Source organism: Paramormyrops kingsleyae, chromosome 18, assembly GCF_048594095.1.
Source record: "Paramormyrops kingsleyae isolate MSU_618 chromosome 18, PKINGS_0.4, whole genome shotgun sequence".
Taxonomy (NCBI): Eukaryota; Metazoa; Chordata; class Actinopteri; order Osteoglossiformes; family Mormyridae; genus Paramormyrops; species Paramormyrops kingsleyae.
This window is the reverse complement of record NC_132814.1, coordinates 8049663-8067521: the sequence shown is the minus strand read 5'-3', so window position 1 is coordinate 8067521 and position 17859 is coordinate 8049663. Positions and strand designations below refer to the sequence as shown.

At 40.9% G+C, this 17859-nt stretch overlaps 2 protein-coding genes across 3 annotated transcripts; both read right to left on the bottom strand.

Moving 5' to 3' along the window:
• Positions 1–256: 256 nt before the first annotated feature.
• On the bottom strand, positions 257–10403 carry bcl7ba (BAF chromatin remodeling complex subunit BCL7B a). 2 transcript variants are annotated; one of them, XM_023819507.2, is made up of 6 exons: positions 10213–10403; positions 7375–7450; positions 4236–4338; positions 3949–4113; positions 3222–3301; positions 257–2510 (listed from the first exon to the last, which is right to left on the bottom strand). In XM_023819507.2, the coding sequence occupies exons 1-6, from the start codon at positions 10302–10304 to the stop codon at positions 2424–2426; spliced, it is 603 nt and encodes a 200-aa protein (XP_023675275.1). In that variant the 5' UTR covers positions 10305–10403; the 3' UTR covers positions 257–2423. The 2 variants fall into 2 exon arrangements, with proteins under 2 accessions (XP_023675275.1, XP_023675276.1); XM_023819508.2 differs by lacking the exon at positions 10213–10403 and adding an exon at positions 9223–9387.
• A 197-nt stretch (positions 10404–10600) lies between these two features.
• Positions 10601–15393, bottom strand: tbl2 (transducin beta like 2). The gene is made up of 7 exons (XM_023819408.2): positions 14982–15393; positions 14352–14470; positions 13633–13817; positions 13383–13534; positions 12920–13046; positions 12519–12671; positions 10601–11490 (listed from the first exon to the last, which is right to left on the bottom strand). The coding sequence occupies exons 1-7, from the start codon at positions 15106–15108 to the stop codon at positions 11031–11033; spliced, it is 1323 nt and encodes a 440-aa protein (XP_023675176.1). The 5' UTR covers positions 15109–15393; the 3' UTR covers positions 10601–11030.
• Positions 15394–17859: the final 2466 nt, after the last annotated feature.

Here is a 17859-nt window from a genome sequence, read left to right as displayed (position 1 = left end):
CATACTTTGAAAGAAAAAAACATAGTGAACATTCCACGAGACTTAGTGGAAGATGTTTTACTTCAACTGTTATGTTATCAATTAACTTTTTCCAACCAGCCCTACAATTTCCCCTCCCCCCCCCTACCCACAATATCCCACATGAAAACACACAGTCTCTGCGCTGGTGGGAAATCGTCTCACCCCCACGTTCCACTAAACCACCCACATCTTTCTGCAGGTACATATCATGACAAATGTGCAGGCACCAATTGAATCCAAATCCACATTCCTTTATAAAATTCTTTGTTGTCCTCAGTTACAGTAAAATACTTTTTCAGCATCCAGCAAAATAGTTTATACAAATTCTTGTCTCCAGTCCCTCCTCTTGCAAGAAAAGGATAAAACTGTAGACTCCATAGACCAAACAGAACATTTTGCAATTGTATTATTTAAAATATGGCTGTGAGAAGTCATTTACTTGATTATTTCAAACAACAAATGAGCATAAAAGCATCATCTCCATGAATAAAACAAAAAACTAGAACAAGAAAATACAACCTCATACTGCAAAATGAATAGCTACACAGTTGTTAAAGCTCTGTACAAGACAAGACCGGATATCGCTACGAATAGTAATCACTAGCATCTGGTGGAGTTTCATGAAGGAAGTCATACATTATAAAGAGAAAAAAAAAATCGAACCAGCCTATATACTTCAAATTAAAATACATTCCAAGCTTCCCAAATAATGAAGAAGCTATGTAGAAAATTTTATGGCATAATGGTTTTGTTCAGTGTCTAGTATTCCAGAAAGAAAATGGTTTTGTTAAAGATACAAAGTTAAAATTTCTCAAATAAATGGTTTTCTGGGAGACCTTTCTTCTGGGTTCTTCTTGTGCTCAAGAGAATAGGCTTTGTATCCTTGTCATTCAATGACTATGATTTTGCTGCATTACAATCAGCTTTGAGTTATGGATTTCATCACTCATTTTATGGTGCCCTATTCGTAGAACACATCTGTTACTGTAACAGTGCACAAAAGAAAAAGTACAGTACACCTCTGGTCTCATACAAATAGATGAGCATTATGGTCATGAGACTAGGTTAAAAAAAAACTGTGATTGGATAGAAGAACATCAACATAAGAACAGGACAACATTAATATCACCTGTTTGCTTAATCATCCTTCAAATGTGAAACCATTCTTTCATAAATTATGAATAACATATTCATTTACACAATAAAACCTGTTCATTGTAAAACACCGGCAAGTAATTCTGATTGTCAGTACAATAATGATCTTAAAAATACTTTTCAGGACATTACTGTAAGTCCTACAGTATAAATCATATTAGGAATTTACTAACTTGCAGTATATGCTGGCCTTAGCTAACTGTTATGTTTCTAAACGTATCTGTGAATCCAGCTATTTTATGTATTTGTGGGTTACAGTGCATGTATTTAACAAATTTTCAAATATATGCCTGCATTTGGCATATGGGGAAGATGCTGAGGTTACAGAACCATGAGCAAAACTTCTCCTGCAGACGGAAATTCCAACTGTCTCCTTGAGTCTATTGGTGTCAAATGCACATGAGGTCTATCATTCTTAACTATCATGTCACATTCATGGCCTAATGCCGAAACTACATATGAAACAAAGCACATTTAAAGCATAGTGAACAATAATAATTCTGAATGAATATCTGAACGGAACCTTGAGATTATTTCCACAATCCGTAATAAATTCATTGGTTTGCCATCTATGTCAATAAACTAATTTGTCCTCAAACTACTGCTCCATGAATTCAGAAAATTGAACTATCCACTGGAAAAAGTCTCTCATTATACAAGAAAGTTGTAATTAAAATATAATTTAGCCCATTTGCCACAACTTAATGTGAATAATTTACATGCATAAACAACGCTTCCACATTAAAATTCATTTCAAGGCTTACCAAGAGTAGTTTGACAATACAACACCAAGCATGGCTTTTACGTACTACTTATAGGTATTGATATAAATTGACAAGGACATCAGGACCCTGATGTATTACACCGCATACACTAAGGATTTACAATATGAAGATATATCTTGAATATAGTAATCCCAATTAAAGAAGACGAAGAACCTAGCATACGCATTTGGATTCATTTAACCTATTTGATCATACGAATGCCAGTGATGTTTATTTGCATCTCTCTCGCACACTTTTTGGTATAAGATCCTTCTGGGAAAAAAAAAAATCATCTCAGCATCTGAGAACTATGCAAAAATGCAATATTTGTCGAAGATAGTACAAGCTAGTATTCTCAGGTCGATAGTAACGTGTTTGTCCGGCTGAACATGTCTGGTCCTTGGTGTGTCTATGTTGCAGCCATTCCAGGATGGACAGACAGCAGCCCAACTAGTCGAGTGGCTTAGGCAAGTGCACTGTGGGCTAGCTTAGGGACGTAGCCTGCAGGACCGAGTTCTGCTCATTACATACTCTTTTAAGAGGCGGCGCGCCGGAATTTTCCTCTTCCTCCTGAAAAACACACATGAAGTTATGTCTGTTTTGGTTTACTGAATCACAAATGTTTTCCTTAGTTGTAATGACGCTACAATGTACAGCATGTATGTTATATCTATTACATACAGTACCCATCAAAAGTTTGGACATGCAAAACTGGCTACAAAGGTGAGTGATAGTGTTGCACCACATGACCTGGCCACCTGACCTAAACATAGCAGAAATGGTCTGGGAGAAGTCTGACCAGAGAGTGAAAGAAACGTGGCCAATGAGAGCTCAGCATATGTGTGGAACCTCCTTCAGGACAGCTGGAGCAGCATCCCAGGAGGCCACCTCATGAAACTGGCGTAGAGGATACAGTAGGGTCAACCAGTCCCTGGTACAACTGGGGTTAAGGGCTTTGCTCAAGGTCCCAATGGTGGGATCACTCTGCCCACTCAGGGATTTCAACTGGCAACTTTCTGAGTCCCAATCCACAGAGCTGCCTATCCAACAAATTATTATTTTTTTATTTAATACTTTTTTGGTAAGTGCATAATTCAATATATGTTATGTTATACTGTTGATGTCTATTCTAAAATGTAGAGCATATTACAAATGAACCTTTCTATGAATGTGTCGAAACTTTTGACTGGTACTGTACATCTGTGAATGTTTGTCGTATAAACTGATCATAATGCCACGTTCATGGATGTTAGGGACAGCGAACAGCTCAGCCGGAGTCACCTGAGCAGCAAGGGGCAGTAGATCCTCTTTAATTAGGGTAGGAGGTTCATCAGCAACTTCACATGTCTGCAAAGACGGCTCTAGACATAAATAAACCAATTTATATACCGTGAGCATTTCCTATAAGCGAAATCTTCAGAGCTAATTCCTACATTAAGAAAAGTGCAGTCACAGTAGTCTCCCTGAATCTGTGGAAATAATGAATCATCTGCAGACCCCATATATAACGTGATTTTCATGTACTTACATAAACGTAATTTAATTGATAAATTGCACACAGCAAGACATTATCAACATTAAATACAGTAATAACAAAGTACATTGTACATTATTATACAGTAAACCTACTGTAACGTGCTGTACTTTCTCGAATGAAAGGAATGCTGATATTTTAACCTAATTCTCAAGAGACGATAGAGCATTGTACTAAGGGATGACGGAGCCATAAAAATCATGCTTTTTATACCCCTCAAAGGACAAAGGAACGATGAAAAAATATACCGCTACACATTTTATGATTTTTTTTCCCCCAGACTGCAGTAAACTGCGGATAACTGAAACCGCTGATACGGAGGGTCTGGTATAATGTAGTTAAGCGACAGTCTTCCATAGGCAGCTTATATGAAAAGCATACAGCATTATAAATGGCTGATGATGTAAGCAGCTTGTGTGTTCAGGATCAGAGCAAAGTGCAGAAAGGATTAGGATGCCCTAGTCGCTTCCTCACCCTCCATGCTCTCTTGGCCCAGGGTGGGGGGTTGGGAATCATCGGTGCGAAAGTCACAGGTGTGAGCTGGGCTGACTGGCTCGCTGGGCTGGGGGCTGGAGTTACCGCTGCTGTCCACCTTTGGCTGGTACGTGTCTGACAGGGAGCTTTGGTTGCTGTTCTCATCTGTGAGAGTGACAGACACACGACAAGGGGCTCTGGGATCTGCAGCTGCTCTGGGGTGATAACCCAGCCCACCAACGTCTCATCAGCTTAAGCTGGAAGGCATCGTAGGATGGACAGCTCACCCTGGAAATCCAGGAGGACGGAGCGTGCTGCATCTGATGGGGTTTCTGCAGAGAAGCTCTTCAGCTCTCTCACTGCTCCAGCACCCATTTTGCTTTTGTCCTTCTGTAGGAGAAAGTGCCAGAACAAGTGAGTAACTCCACAAACACCACGACTAGGTTTCATGTATCATATGACTCAACAGAGACTTATTGCATGTGTAATATAACAGGTGTAAAACAGAAATATGGCATGGATGTATTACAATATTTATTAATGGTGTAATGGTTCTATTTAAACTTAGGGCAAGTTGTATAATTTGTGTATATATACATTATTTTATATATACAGTATATATTGTGTCACGTGACTATTCTGGTCCAATCACGATTGAGCAATCACACCTGCAGTAAAAGCTAGGCTAGTTTCATTGCTCAAGATGGATAATAACCTTGAGATTGCAGAGCACATTCAAGTCAGCGGTCTGGGAACATTTTGGTTACCCAGTGCAGTATAATATTTCATTTTAAAATTTATTTTTGTTTATTTTATGAAGTTATGTTAATGTAACATGTTTAGTGTTCCACATTGTTGGTGACTAAAACCCAGAAGGTTTTTCACTATCCCCCCCCTCCCCCCCAAAAAAAAACAACAAAGAAATAGAACCGAGGTATGAACCAAACCATGGATTTGGAGAACTGTAACACCCCCAGCATTTATAATTAGTGACATGTGATAAACCCACATGATGCCAGAAGCACTGCCCCCAACTGCTCGTCTGCGTACTTCAGACTAAAGATCGCAGGACGCGTTGTGTTATAGCCTCTGGTTTCCCTCAATCCACGTAATTCCATAAGAAAGTAGTCGGGGGGACAGTTTGCTGCCTGTGTGCGGACCTGCTGCCGCTTGACAGTCAGATCTCATGCAGCAGAGATCACGAAATCCAGGGGCTTTCAACAGATTTGGGAAAGGATGATTTAACATTTTAAGGAGGTGACAGAAAAATCATGCGGAAAAAACAAGCAAATATATGTATATACATATAAATGTAAGAATTATACAGCGAGAAGCATGAATATTGGAAGAGTGGAGAAAAATATTTCTGCAGAGTAATACTGAAATTTCCATTTCATATGAAAGATTAAAATGAGACTACAGTACATGATTTCACCTTTATTTCTAGGCGATGTTTTTCCATACATCTTAAACCATGCTGTGACATAATTTGTTGTGTGAAATTCCCCCCCCCCCCCCCCCACCCCAATTTCAGTCAAGTATAAGTGCTGGACAAATAGATCAATCCATTCCATTTTCCAACCAACCTGGTCCTCTGCAAGGTCACGGGACACCGGCATGTAAGCAAATAACTGTGAAAGTCAGCATTTAGTGATCAACCTCTTACATGCTGTACCTGCCTTACATCTGTGACCGATGAACATCACTAGTCTGTTGATATCTCGCTCTGAGATATTCTAGCAACATCTTTCAGTTGCTGCCTGTTTTGGGAGTTTTATGACTTCAGTTTCCTCTTCAACAAGAGAAATGACTGCTCAGTTGGATTTAAAGCACAAAACTGACTAAGCTAGTTTATATCTTCATGCTTTCTCTTTCCAATTAACTCCTTGGTTAAGTATGCAGTATGTTTTAGGACTTGCTGCAAAGAACATGGGATATGGGAAGACCGGAATGCTGTGCCATTTTAAAACCCAGTCTACTGCTACCACCAACACTTATGTCATCAATCAAAAGCAGTAATCTAGTTTGTGAGACAACCATGCATGCCCAAGCCATGACACTATTTCCTCCATGCTCCACAGGTGAGGTCACTCCGAAGAAGGCTTATCTTCACCTCATCTGTCCATGGAACTCTTTTTTCTAATTGTTCTGGGCAGAGGTGGATAGGTCAGGTCCAGAAAGTAAAAATCCAGATCAAGATTTTGTTTCAACCAATTAGCTGAGCATTGGCTGTGTCTGAATTCAGGGGCTGCATCCTTCAAAGGATGCAGTCTTGGAAGGTGCAGCCATTGTAGGCTGTATTTTTCAAAGATTGGACAGAGAGTGTTGTCAAATGGGACGGTCTGCATTATGGATAATTTCCAATTTGTGTCACCAGCTGTTCCTACCCTTACCCTTGAGTCACAAAACTTTTGCACCTATAGCCTAGATGGGACACACCCACTACACCTACGCTCAATGAATCATGGGATATGTTGGACTGTGAAGAATCCATCAGGTGAATCTTTTGTGACTTGGCAAAAGGAGGATGCATTTGATGACCACATTTGACGGAGACTTCAAAATGGGACCGCCCCTGAATTCAGACAGAATTCAAAGAGTCACCGTGACAGAACACTCAACTGGTTGGTTGAAACAAAATCTTGGTCTGGATTTTTACTTCCCAGTCCTGAGCTATCCAGCTCTGGTTCTGGTTCATTATATACTTCTTTTGTTCCTAGTGTCTCTCAGTTGTTCCTAGCTTCAGTCGTTTTTTAATGAATCGTGATTCTTTCACTTTCGTCTATGATTTCTTTGGCTGTTATGTTAAAGTTTTTCTTACGTGATCTAATAATGTCTGTCATCAGATACTATAATCAGCTGTGTTCGTTTTCTTTCTTTTTAAAGATATGACCAGTTGAGATATGACCAGTCGTTCTGCGTTGGGTCAAACTAACATTTGCCTTAATCTCACCTACAAAACTGTGTGTTTTACATCACAGTCAATTCACTAGTTATTTTTCATTTTATTTGATATGCTTCATGACTTCAAAAGCTGCAATCAGCCCAACAAAGAGCTCCAATATGAGTGCACAACTGAAGCAACATGGAACTCTCGAACAATTAGAAACACCTGTTAATAATTTGTCCCACAACTCATGCTCAGTCAAACTATTTTTCTGGAAGGACATCATGCAACTATCATATTGCTCCAACATGGAAAAAGAGCTCTTGCAGCAATCTGATGATTCACACATGTTTACTGTACCCAGGATTGAAAGAAAACCCTTGGAAGTTGAAAAATCAAAAGCCTCAGTTCTCAACTCAAATCTCTAGTCAGTTCCTTAGAGTCAAATCGAGTCCCTAAATATCTACACATTTCAAATCCAAGTCTCCATCACTTCTTATTGATAAACAGCAGCAGAGATCACGAATCACATGTCCTACCTCTTTGGCGTCCACTACAGGAACCCATTTAAATATTCGCAAAGAAGTGTCTCCCACTGTCACCCATTTCTTCTCCCTAGAGAAAGGAAAGTTAGGATTATTAAACAATCCTTGAGTAAACAATTTACTCAAATGTAGATAGTTTCTACTAAAAATGTATTTTAAGGCAAAAAGGCAAACTGAAAAAATGCATTAAAATCCAAATATTAAAGCATTCCAGTCCCAGGACAGCAGTATAAATTTGCACTTTCCTCAAAATAATTTTTGGACCTAATTTTTTATTTTTTTTTTTAGAAATGAGCCTTCAATTTAGGATTCTTCAAGCCCCAGCATTTTAGCTAAATTCATATATCATTTAGCTGAACAAAAAAAGGCAGTTTTGTGTTTATTTTAGTTGTACGTTGTCAGCAGACAAAATAGTTTACTTTCTAAAATAACTGAAATGTCTCATTGCCACACAGATTAAACATGAGTCTGCAATCACCATTCAAACAACTTTTATTTTCTAGGTTTCCAGTCCTATGCCCCAGTACAGCAGACCTTGACCTCAATAAATGTGTATCCAAATTGACTTGTTGCCAAAGCATGCTTGTTTTATGACAGCACAGGAAAATCAGCATTATCATGCACTGCCTACAGTTAGCAGGCATACAGAAAACTGTTAAAAGTTAAGAGTTCTATGCAGCCTATCCTACTCTGTGCTGATCACAGGGCAGGGATAGACCCTGAGAGCAGTAACAGTCCATCACATGGCACAAACACACACACAAACACACTCGCAATCAGTAAGCTATGGGCCACTTAGAGATATTTTTAAATTGCAAGAAAACCTGGGCAACACAGGGAGAGCATGCAAACTACGAAAACAGAGTGGAGGACAGCACTCAAATCCCCAAGCGTAGAAGTGTGAGCCACCCACAATGCTAATTAAACTGGCAGTCATTTCATGGCAAGCCCCAGCAAGCAATACACCTTGCATTTTTATTGTCTAAAGTACAGAAGGTGCATGAATTATGGAAGATCATTTTTTACGTTTAAAGTAGATATAAACTATACATCAAACGAGACATTCCGAACTGTCTGGTGGCCAATACCTTAACTCAACTAGAGCTGGTGACATCACAGTTTAGTGGCTTTATGGGTAATAACTTTGGCACATGAAAGACATTTCTTCTGATTTGCATTTTGCATATGGTGCCTGCAAAAGAGTCATTTGAAGTGAAGTATTCTGGAAAAGAACCAACTGAAGATTAAAGACTGCGAAGACAGCTATGGAGCTCACGCGTTAATGTGGCCTTCTGTAAACGTTACCATGTGGAACAGAGCCAGAGAACACATTACACTTGTACTTTCAGCAGTTAAATTTTCTCTGTGAGGTTTTCTGAATGCCAGTGGCTGGCATCTACAACATCTGTAGCAGTGACTTCAGAGATATACAGGTACACAGGAAACCACTGCACTATGAAAAGGACTGGCTTCCTCTCCAGTTTTTTTACTCTAACTCTGCCCTGTAGTCTCGGGTCCACTACAAACCTGGTTGGAAATATCTAAATAGTCAGCATTCAAATGATAAATTCATGAATATTAGTGATTTTTAACATATATATGTTACAAACAGGAAATATTAACCAGAGTAAGCTAAAGTATTCTTGGGGGAAAAAACAGGTAAACGGAAGGAAAAGGAGTGAGGATATTAATATAAGATTTCTGAAACCTTTTCATTTGTCAAGAATAACCAGGGTCACGTTGAAAGGCAGACATATTGCACAGCACACCTCAGTGTTATTTTGAAACAAACTGTATGCGTGCGGAATCTTTAGATAGCTAAATCATTTCTAGAATACTTACATGTATTATTACCATTAATATTTCCATTGCTGCTGTTGTTATCATTACTGACGTGTTCTTTGTTATCTGACTATCCAACGTTCACTTCCGTTATCTTTTCCGCTCTTGAAACTGGCGTCTAACCACCCTAACTAAAGACTATCGAACAGCTGAACGTATACGGAAGATGCCCATAGTTTAAAACACAGCCTGACAAATGAATTAACCCCCTCGTCTGCAGAGCTAATGTGGGATCAGTGGCGAAAAGAGACAATAACGAATTCCTTAGGCCGATTTTGGTCTCAAGTCTTTTAATTCATGCGGAAAAGCTGTCGCATCACTTTGTTTAGAGCTCAGAACAGGAAGAGCGCCCAACTAATGTCATTTAGAAAAATACATCAACGCGAACCAAAAAAAAAATCAACACTGGTGCAGAATCAGTATGTTTGCCTAGTGTCTTCTGATAATTCTCAAAACGTGGCATCGAAAAGCTCAATGCGAAAGACTGGGACCCAGTTAGCTAGCCGCTCTGCTCTCCTTGTCACTCGACTTAGTGTGCGTACAACTTGTATTCCTCGGGGAATAGACACATTAGGGTTCGGGCGTTCGTGTCACAAACTAAGCTTATTGTGTCTCACGCACTTAACTACAATAACCAACCAAGACCAATGGTTTATTTTCTCAACTGAGCTACGTCTCACAGCATATGATTAAATTAAACTCGTATATATCTTAATATATGTGAACTGGGCTGCATACACCCTTGCTTTGCGTCATGCACATCATCAGCCTTTCAAAAGCCCCCTTTTGGTCCAGCCCCTCGTTGACAAGCCACTCGTCTCTAGGGATACGAGGTCCACGCCTCACGTCATTGGCTATTTCCCCTGTCATTCACCTGTCATTCAGCGCGTAAGCCGCGCCCCTCCAGTGTCGCTGAAGTTTCTGTTTCGGGAATGTTTAGAGATATTTCTCTCACACAATGAAAACCATTCCGCTCGTATTCTCACTTACCATCTACGAACCCTTTCTATGGCCGCCATCACTTTCTTTATGTCATCTTTAGCACGACTCCTGGTCTCAGCGCGAACCGAACGTCCAGACATTGTGAAGCTTGATATTAGTTCTATTTTTCTCCTCTTGCTACTCCGACCGATTCGGTCTCGCTGTCCGGTTTCCTAATCTCGCGAGACTACACCACCCACTCACTCACTCACTCACTAACTCACTCACTCTGACTCAGTGCCTCACTCGCCGCCCGCCCCTCCCTTCACCGAACGCCCTCCTCCTGTTTCCACGTGGTTTCAACTTGTCAACGTAACAATTAAAATTTTAGTTTTACTCGAAATTATGCGAATATTGGCACATTAATATTACGTAACTTTTCAATCAATGAATGCAGTTATAAATGTACACAAATGGCTAAATATGTTTATTTGGAATGATTCTGTACATTCAAAAGTAGCTCTCAAGCTACATTTTGCACCTTTTGTAGTTTAAGCTTTTAAATTTTGTTTTTTTTGAATGAGTATAGCAGCTTCCCAAAACCAGAGAAAAATTAAGATGCTAAAATTTAATTAAGGTAGGGACCTGGAAACACCATGGAATTGATAAAGATCTAAAATCGAATGCTCAGAATTAATTATTAGGCCTGTTATACCTTCCACATTGAAAGAGCCTCCAAAAAATTTTGGGCTAAATTACATGAAACATATCAATGCAATTTTACTAGAAACACACCATGGTTTATTTTTTTAAAATCAGCACAGAAATTTCATGTTTTCCAAATTTTAGGTGGAGAAAAGGAGGGAGTTAATGAGAGTGAGGGGAACTCAGTCCTTAGATGCAACCAAGATGGTATCCAATGAGCTCTGGGCCTCCTGGATCTGTTGCTGCAGCCTCTGGCGCATGCCCTCATTGGTTGCCTTTCTCAGCAGGTCCTCCAAGTCCCGGATGACAGCCCGGTAGCCCGGGGCGTTGTGGAGAATGCGAATAGCGCGGTCCCCGCAGCACGCCAGGTAGCGGCCATTGCCGTCGAACCTCAAGTCCGTGATCTCCTCGCTGTGGATGCCGTAGAACTCCTCCTCCAGCTGCCCAGCGGCTGCGTCGTACATAGCCACGTCGCAGCCGCTGGAGATGGCCACCACCCGCGCGTCCGGCGACAGGGCGATACGGCTGCCTCGGGAGGCCTGGCAGCACACCGTCCGCAGGAGGTAAGGGTCCTGCTGCTTCTTATACTCTACGTCAGTGTCCCACAGCTTCCAGGTGCCATCTTTGGATACCGTTGCCATCCTGCCGGGTTGGAGGGGGGAAATTGCAAAAAGTCACACTCGTCATCCAACTGTCTACGTTTGTCCCACTTTGTACAGTCACATTCTGCATAATGATGGACCACATATATGAAGGTGGTCCCATAAGATTATGATGGGGCTACAAAACTACTATTGCCTAGTGACATTGTAGTGCAACGCATTAGTTACGCCTTTCTGGTGACGCTAGTGTGAACAAACCTACTGCTCTGCCAGTCGTATAAAAGTACAGCACATACTGTACAATTATGTACAGTATATAATACTTGATAATGATAACTATGTTACTGGTTAAATGTATTTACTATACTGTACTTGTGTAAGTACACTATATTATATACACAGGATGACCAACTGGGCCCAGTCGTTAAGTGATGGAAGACTGTATTACAACATTTTTACAACATAAACTTTAATGACAGTTCATTAACAAAAGAAATGTTGGATTTTGAAGAGGAAATGTTTGTTTATATATATTTACAAATCTGTAATAAAAATGATTATTTTTTACATTCAGTTTCATGTATATTATTTGTGAATTACGCAGTCAATTACTTCCCATTATATTCTGCTAAATTTCTTCAACTTTTTGCATATCTTCTATTCTTCTGCATCACATATGAGAATATTACCTCATCAATGGATCTTAAATTATCCAAAAGAAAAAGAAGAACTGTGATCTGAAAGCTCTATGATCAAGTAACATTGCCCCCAAGATTTCTGCATGCAACATTGTAACAGGACAAATCAAAGTAGCAGAATGAAAGGTATGATGTGGACCACAGGCTGAACCCCAGCCAGCACAGAAATGCACTGCTATCATGAGTGTGGATTGGTCAGCTGAGCTAAAGGCCCACATTCTCGACTCAAGGAACAAGATTGAACTCTGGCCTCAACTCCAGGGAACAGAGACATCACCATTATTGCAGGCTTGCCCAGGTCCTGTGAGCACAGCTGCAGCATTGACTTACACGATATGACCATGGCACATGCTGAAAATATATATCTTACCGTCGGGAATCGTTGGAGAAGGCTAAGGAGTAGACGCCGGCTGAGTGGCCCTTAAGTTCAAAGGCTCGGGTCACTTCTTTAAATTCCCCGCTCTTCCCGAAGCAAACTTCCCAGACCTTTACATCTGGGGTGAAACCACAGGATGCTACAAATCTGCGTAAAGGACGAGAAGTTGTCATCGGTCCACAGTATATCGAACGATGAAACTTACATGTCTCAAACAGTATTAAGTTGAAATAGGCAAATAAGTCACTAACAACCCACAATGTGTTTTCTGAGCTTGACCAAACAATATCGGTATTCTTCTGAGTGTAAAACTTATGTTTCTCTCTGGAATCACTTCAGATTCCTTGAACAATGAGAACACAGAACTTCCCGCAGTGGACGACTGGCGGACAGACCTGCCACAGGGTGAAATGGCAGCATAGGAGTTGGTCATCTGGTTGGTATTAATGGAGGCCAGAACCTCCCCTTTGAGGTCCCAGATCAGAATGGCGGTGTCTGTGGACGCAGTCATGATAAATTTGCCTAGAAAAAAAAGGTTGTAAAGATTGAATATTCATCCATTTTCTCATTACTGAAATGCAGGATTGTTTTAAACATATGAACTGGTATCCACTGTAACAACTAAGTCTAGAATTGACTTTTAGGGCTTGATCGGTCTAGCTATCTTCAGGGAATCACCAACACAATTGGAGTCATGGTGAAGCAGAACCAATGGAAAGAAACTGGACATAAAAGGCATGCAACCTGCACAGGACCATGGGTCACGTGGGGGACACACCAGTTCCAACGAGCCGCTTTTGAAAATGAATATGTGACAATATTGTGCCAGGTGGCCACACGTGTCTCTGGCCAGTTTACCAGTCTCTGCAACGCCAATGTTGATCACGTTTCCTTTGTGCCTCTTGGGAAAATCTTCGGGTGCGGCTTTGAAGGTGAAGGAGCTGTCCTCCTTCTTGCTCATCTTGAATATACGGACTGTCTCCCCGTTGGCCAACCATGTTATGAAGGCTCTGCGCAGGGGAAGAGTGGATCAGTCAAGAACAGGATGCGCAGGGCAGTATTCCTGGTTCACAAATCTCACACCTTACAGCATTCCCTGAAGACGTACCGGGAGTCTGGGCTGAAGCAGACCAACGTGGCGTGATCCAGCTCCACGTTGGCACGCAGGCATCGGTGCTCTCGGTCCAGGAAGTCCTTGGTGCTCCAGATCCGGATGGTGCGGTCGTCAGAGCAAGACGCCAGATACTTCCCATTACTGCTGAAATCCAAGCAAGTCACATTGCCACTGTGACTCTGGACAAAAAAAAAAACTGTCAGCAGGAGTTCAACTAGAAGCCCAATAAGATTTTCTAAAGCTCTCAATAGACTGAAAACATTCATTATTTTTTTCAAAGAATCTTACTCACAAATTATGACAATTATGTACACAGGTTGAGATTTCTGTAGGCTGCTATCAAAGGAGCCCATTAAGTAATGAACTACTGTATATTTTCATTGCATGGGAAACATTACATCAAGTACAATTTTAGCTTGAAATGGAAAACTGAAATGGAAAAATATAAGCACTCTCATGAGCTATAAAAATACTGATTAAAAGTTTACATAGAAAAAGATTAGGAATGAAAACTGGAAAACCAAAGACCATGGCCGAGTTACTGCTTTCATAGACGCATCCAGCTTACCTAACAACTGCTTTTTAAATCCATCCAACTCTGGTACATGTTATCTTAAGATTGCAAAACAGTACTGTGGCCCTCTCCGGACATCCACAGACATAACCAATCAATCTCAGTCTCACTGGGCACCCTGATTGGCAGCTCAGTTTACCTTCAATGATGCTGCCAGGAGTGTGTGCGAGAATGTGTGCTGCTGCGACTTCTCCTTGCGGGGACGCTGCTGCTGCTTCTGCTTTTTGATAGACACGGCCTTGTCTCCATTTTCTTTCACTAAAGGGAACATTAAGGCGTGGTAGTAATCATTATAAAGACCCAATAATCTATACTACTCTATAATTGTCCTGACAAGTTTCTAAAATTACACTACACAATAAATAAAAAACTTTGTATAATGTCCATATGTTAAGTTTGTTTAGACAGCATACTTGGAAGACTATCCCATTAAAGTTGGCTCAGATTGCAAATAGAGATGCCAAAAAGAAAGGAATAATACCAAGAATATAATGTTAGTTTGTGGTTAAAACAGGATATTGATAATAGGTTCAAGTACAATGCTTCAATATTTAATTGCTGTTCTGATCAAGCTATATAACTAAATAATAAGCTATTTGATACTCTGGGAATGAACTGCACATTCACAGGAAATCCATATTTCAAAGTTCAAACCTTTCAAAATATTCATTAACATTTAACACCACTGGGAAGCTAAGTCAGTGAATACTATAATTTCATACATAGACTGATAATTACAGTTTTATTAACCTGCTTGCCGTATTCTTACCATCAGTTTCTTCTCTCTCATTATTCTGCTGATTCATTTGTTTTTCCTGCTTGAAAACTGCAACGACGACCAATAATATTAGTGCGCCTATCAATAAAGAAACAGCAACCACTGCCACCAACTCCATGTTTGACTGGCGAATTTCACTGGTGTGCCACGTTAGCCCAAGTGCAGCTCTATTGCTGAATTGGCTTTTAGCCGCGCATACAAATTATTCAAACTCTTCAGTGCAACGGAATGATTTATATAATACGTTTCTTGTCCAGGTCACAATCTATTAGCAACTTGCAGTCATTCCCATGACATTTAAAACAACGACTAGCTCGTTATGCTAACCTATAAGTGGAAAGGGTATTCTAGTCTAATTTTACGTCAGCGGCCGTAACGCACTTTGCGACAGGCCGGAAAATAATTTAGAAAGTGATCGGAAATTGACGGCATTTTCGTTTGCAAGAGGAAAGTTGGGGCGGTGTTGTTACCCGGCTCAAACGGGACGTGGATACGATTGGTGCTAGAGACCGGATTTATTTATTCAATTTATCGTTTAAGTTACTGACTTCTGTGCGCGTGGTTACGAGTTATGTAACAACTAAATTCCGTCGGTCTTTTAAGAGTATATGATTAGATGACATTAGTTAGTGTAGCAGGCAGTAGGGTATCGCAGTGGGGAGCACACCTTCAGGGCTGTGAGACTGAGTTTTAAAATTAAGTATTCAGTATTTCGTTTCATTCGCCGTCCATTCTATATCTAATTATAATTCGCATATTAATTACAAGAATTGCGGTTTTGAGTCAAGATATTTAGTATGGCTTTTGTTCACATTTACCTTAAACAGCATTTAAGTATTTTTAAACAACCTACTTGGTGTTTTTTGCTCTGTATGCTGAAAATAAAAGAAGTTACCTGGAGATGGGAATAGGACACTTAAGTTGACAGTCGAGATTAGTGTTTATTTTAATACAAGTTAATACATTTACTACATTCGCCATTTCCTGGCTGCTCAGAATCTGGTTTTAGTTCCCTGCGTTTGCTTTGGGTGAACCGGCGATGGCGATATTCCTGCAGTGTCCACACACACACACACACATATATATACACTGCTCAAAAAAATTAAGGGAACGCTTATTAATCAGAGTACAGAATCAAGTAAACTAAACTTCTTGGATATTCATCTCCTCAGTTAAGTAGCAGAGGGGGTTGTTAATCAGTTTCAGCTGCTTTGGTGTTAATGAAATTAACAACAGGTGCACTAGAGGGGCAACAATGAGACGACCCCAAAACAAGAATGGTTTAACAGGTGGGGGCCACTCACATTTTTCCGTCCTAATCTCTTCTGACTGTTTTTTCACTAGTTTTGCATTTGGCTACAGTCAGTGTCACTACTGGTAGCATGAAGCAATACCTGGACCCTACAGAGGTTGCACAGGTAGTCCGACTCCTCCAGGATGGTGCATATTGATGTGTCATTGCCAGAAGTTTTACTGTGTCTCCCAGCACAGTCTCAAGGGCATGGAGGAGATTCCATGAGACAGGCAGTTACTCTAGGAGAGATGGACAGGGCCATAGAAGGTCCTTAACCATATCCATGGAGGGACACACAGACCTCTACAGGCTAGACAATGACACCTTGACTGCCATTAGGTATCAGGATGAAATCTTTGGACCCATTGTCAGACCCTACGCTGGTGCAGTGGGTCCTGGGTTCCTCCTGCTGTGCGACAATGCCCGGCCTCATGTAGCGAGAGTATGCAGGCAGTTCCTGCAGCATGAAGGAATTGATACTATTGATTGGCCCCCACGTTCACATGACCTAAATCCAATGGAACACCTCTGGGACATTATGTTTCAGTCCATACAACGCCACCAGGTTGCACCTCATACTGTCCAGGAGCTCAGTGATGCCCTGGTCCAGATCTGGGAGGAGATCCCCCAGGACACCATCCGTCGTCTCATTAGGAGCAGCCCCGACATTGTCAGGCATGCATACAAGCACATGGGGGCCATACAAACTACTGAGTACGATTTTGAGTTGCTGCAATGAATTTTCAGCAAAATGGACTAGCCTGCTGCATCATTTTTTCACTTAGATTTTCGGGGTGTCTTTGAATTCAGCCCTCTGTAGGTTTGTAATTTTCATTTCCATCAAACGATGTGGCATCCTTTCACTCTTAACATCACCTTCACATCACTTTCACATCACCCAGTTCATATCAGATATCCAGCAGGATTTTTCCCCCATTGAAATCTGATGCATTTTCAAAGTGTTCCTTTAATTTTTTTGAGCAATGTATATCCCCTCCAGGATGCACCCCGCCTGCTGCTTTTCAATCGGCTCAGAATTACCGTAACAATAAATTTGCCAGGTTAAAGGTAGAACGAGGGGGGGGGGGGCAGCCATGCAATAATTGAAATAGGTTTAAACAGTTGTTCTGTGCCAATGCAGAACATGATGAAACACAAATAATGTAAACAGTATGGGTAATTTGAGTTCCAAATGGGCTATCCTACACTTTGTAAATAAGGACTCAGAAACCTGGGTGGTAGCGTCATCTATCCTCTAATCCAGTGCTTCCCAATCCGGTCCTTGGGTACCTGCAGGCAGTCCATGTTTTTGCTCCCTACTGCCTGGCAGGGAACTGGGAGGGAGCAAAAACATGGACTGCCTGCAGGTACCCAAGGACTGGATTGGGAAGCACTGGATTAGAGGATGGACGATGCTACCACCCAGGTTTCTAATCGCTGGATAATCGCTTATCCAGTGCATGGTTAGAGTCTTGGAGCCAGGAACTGCATGGCACTCTGGACAGGATGCTAATCTATCACCAGGCACGCACACATACATACACACACATCACATACTATGGACAAATTAAAGAT

Bases quoted from the DNA above. Each gene is read 5' to 3' on its own strand.
- bcl7ba (XM_023819507.2), bottom strand. From the start codon at position 10,304: ATGTCTGGACGTTCGGTTCGCGCTGAGACCAGGAGTCGTGCTAAAGAT. The intron at 3,302-3,948 runs GTGAGGAAGCGA...ATTTATGTCTAG, and splicing joins GGGCCAAGAGAGCATGGAGG to AGCCGTCTTTGCAGACATGT. The intron at 2,511-3,221 runs GTGACTCCGGCT...TGTGTTTTTCAG, and splicing joins TACTGCCCCTTGCTGCTCAG to GAGGAAGAGGAAAATTCCGG.
- tbl2 (XM_023819408.2), bottom strand. From the start codon at position 15,108: ATGGAGTTGGTGGCAGTGGTTGCTGTTTCTTTATTGATAGGCGCACTA. The intron at 14,471-14,981 runs GTAAGAATACGG...TGTTCCCTTTAG, and splicing joins TGAGAGAGAAGAAACTGATG to TGAAAGAAAATGGAGACAAG. The intron at 11,491-12,518 runs GTAAGATATATA...CCAACCCGGCAG, and splicing joins TTCTCCAACGATTCCCGACG to GATGGCAACGGTATCCAAAG.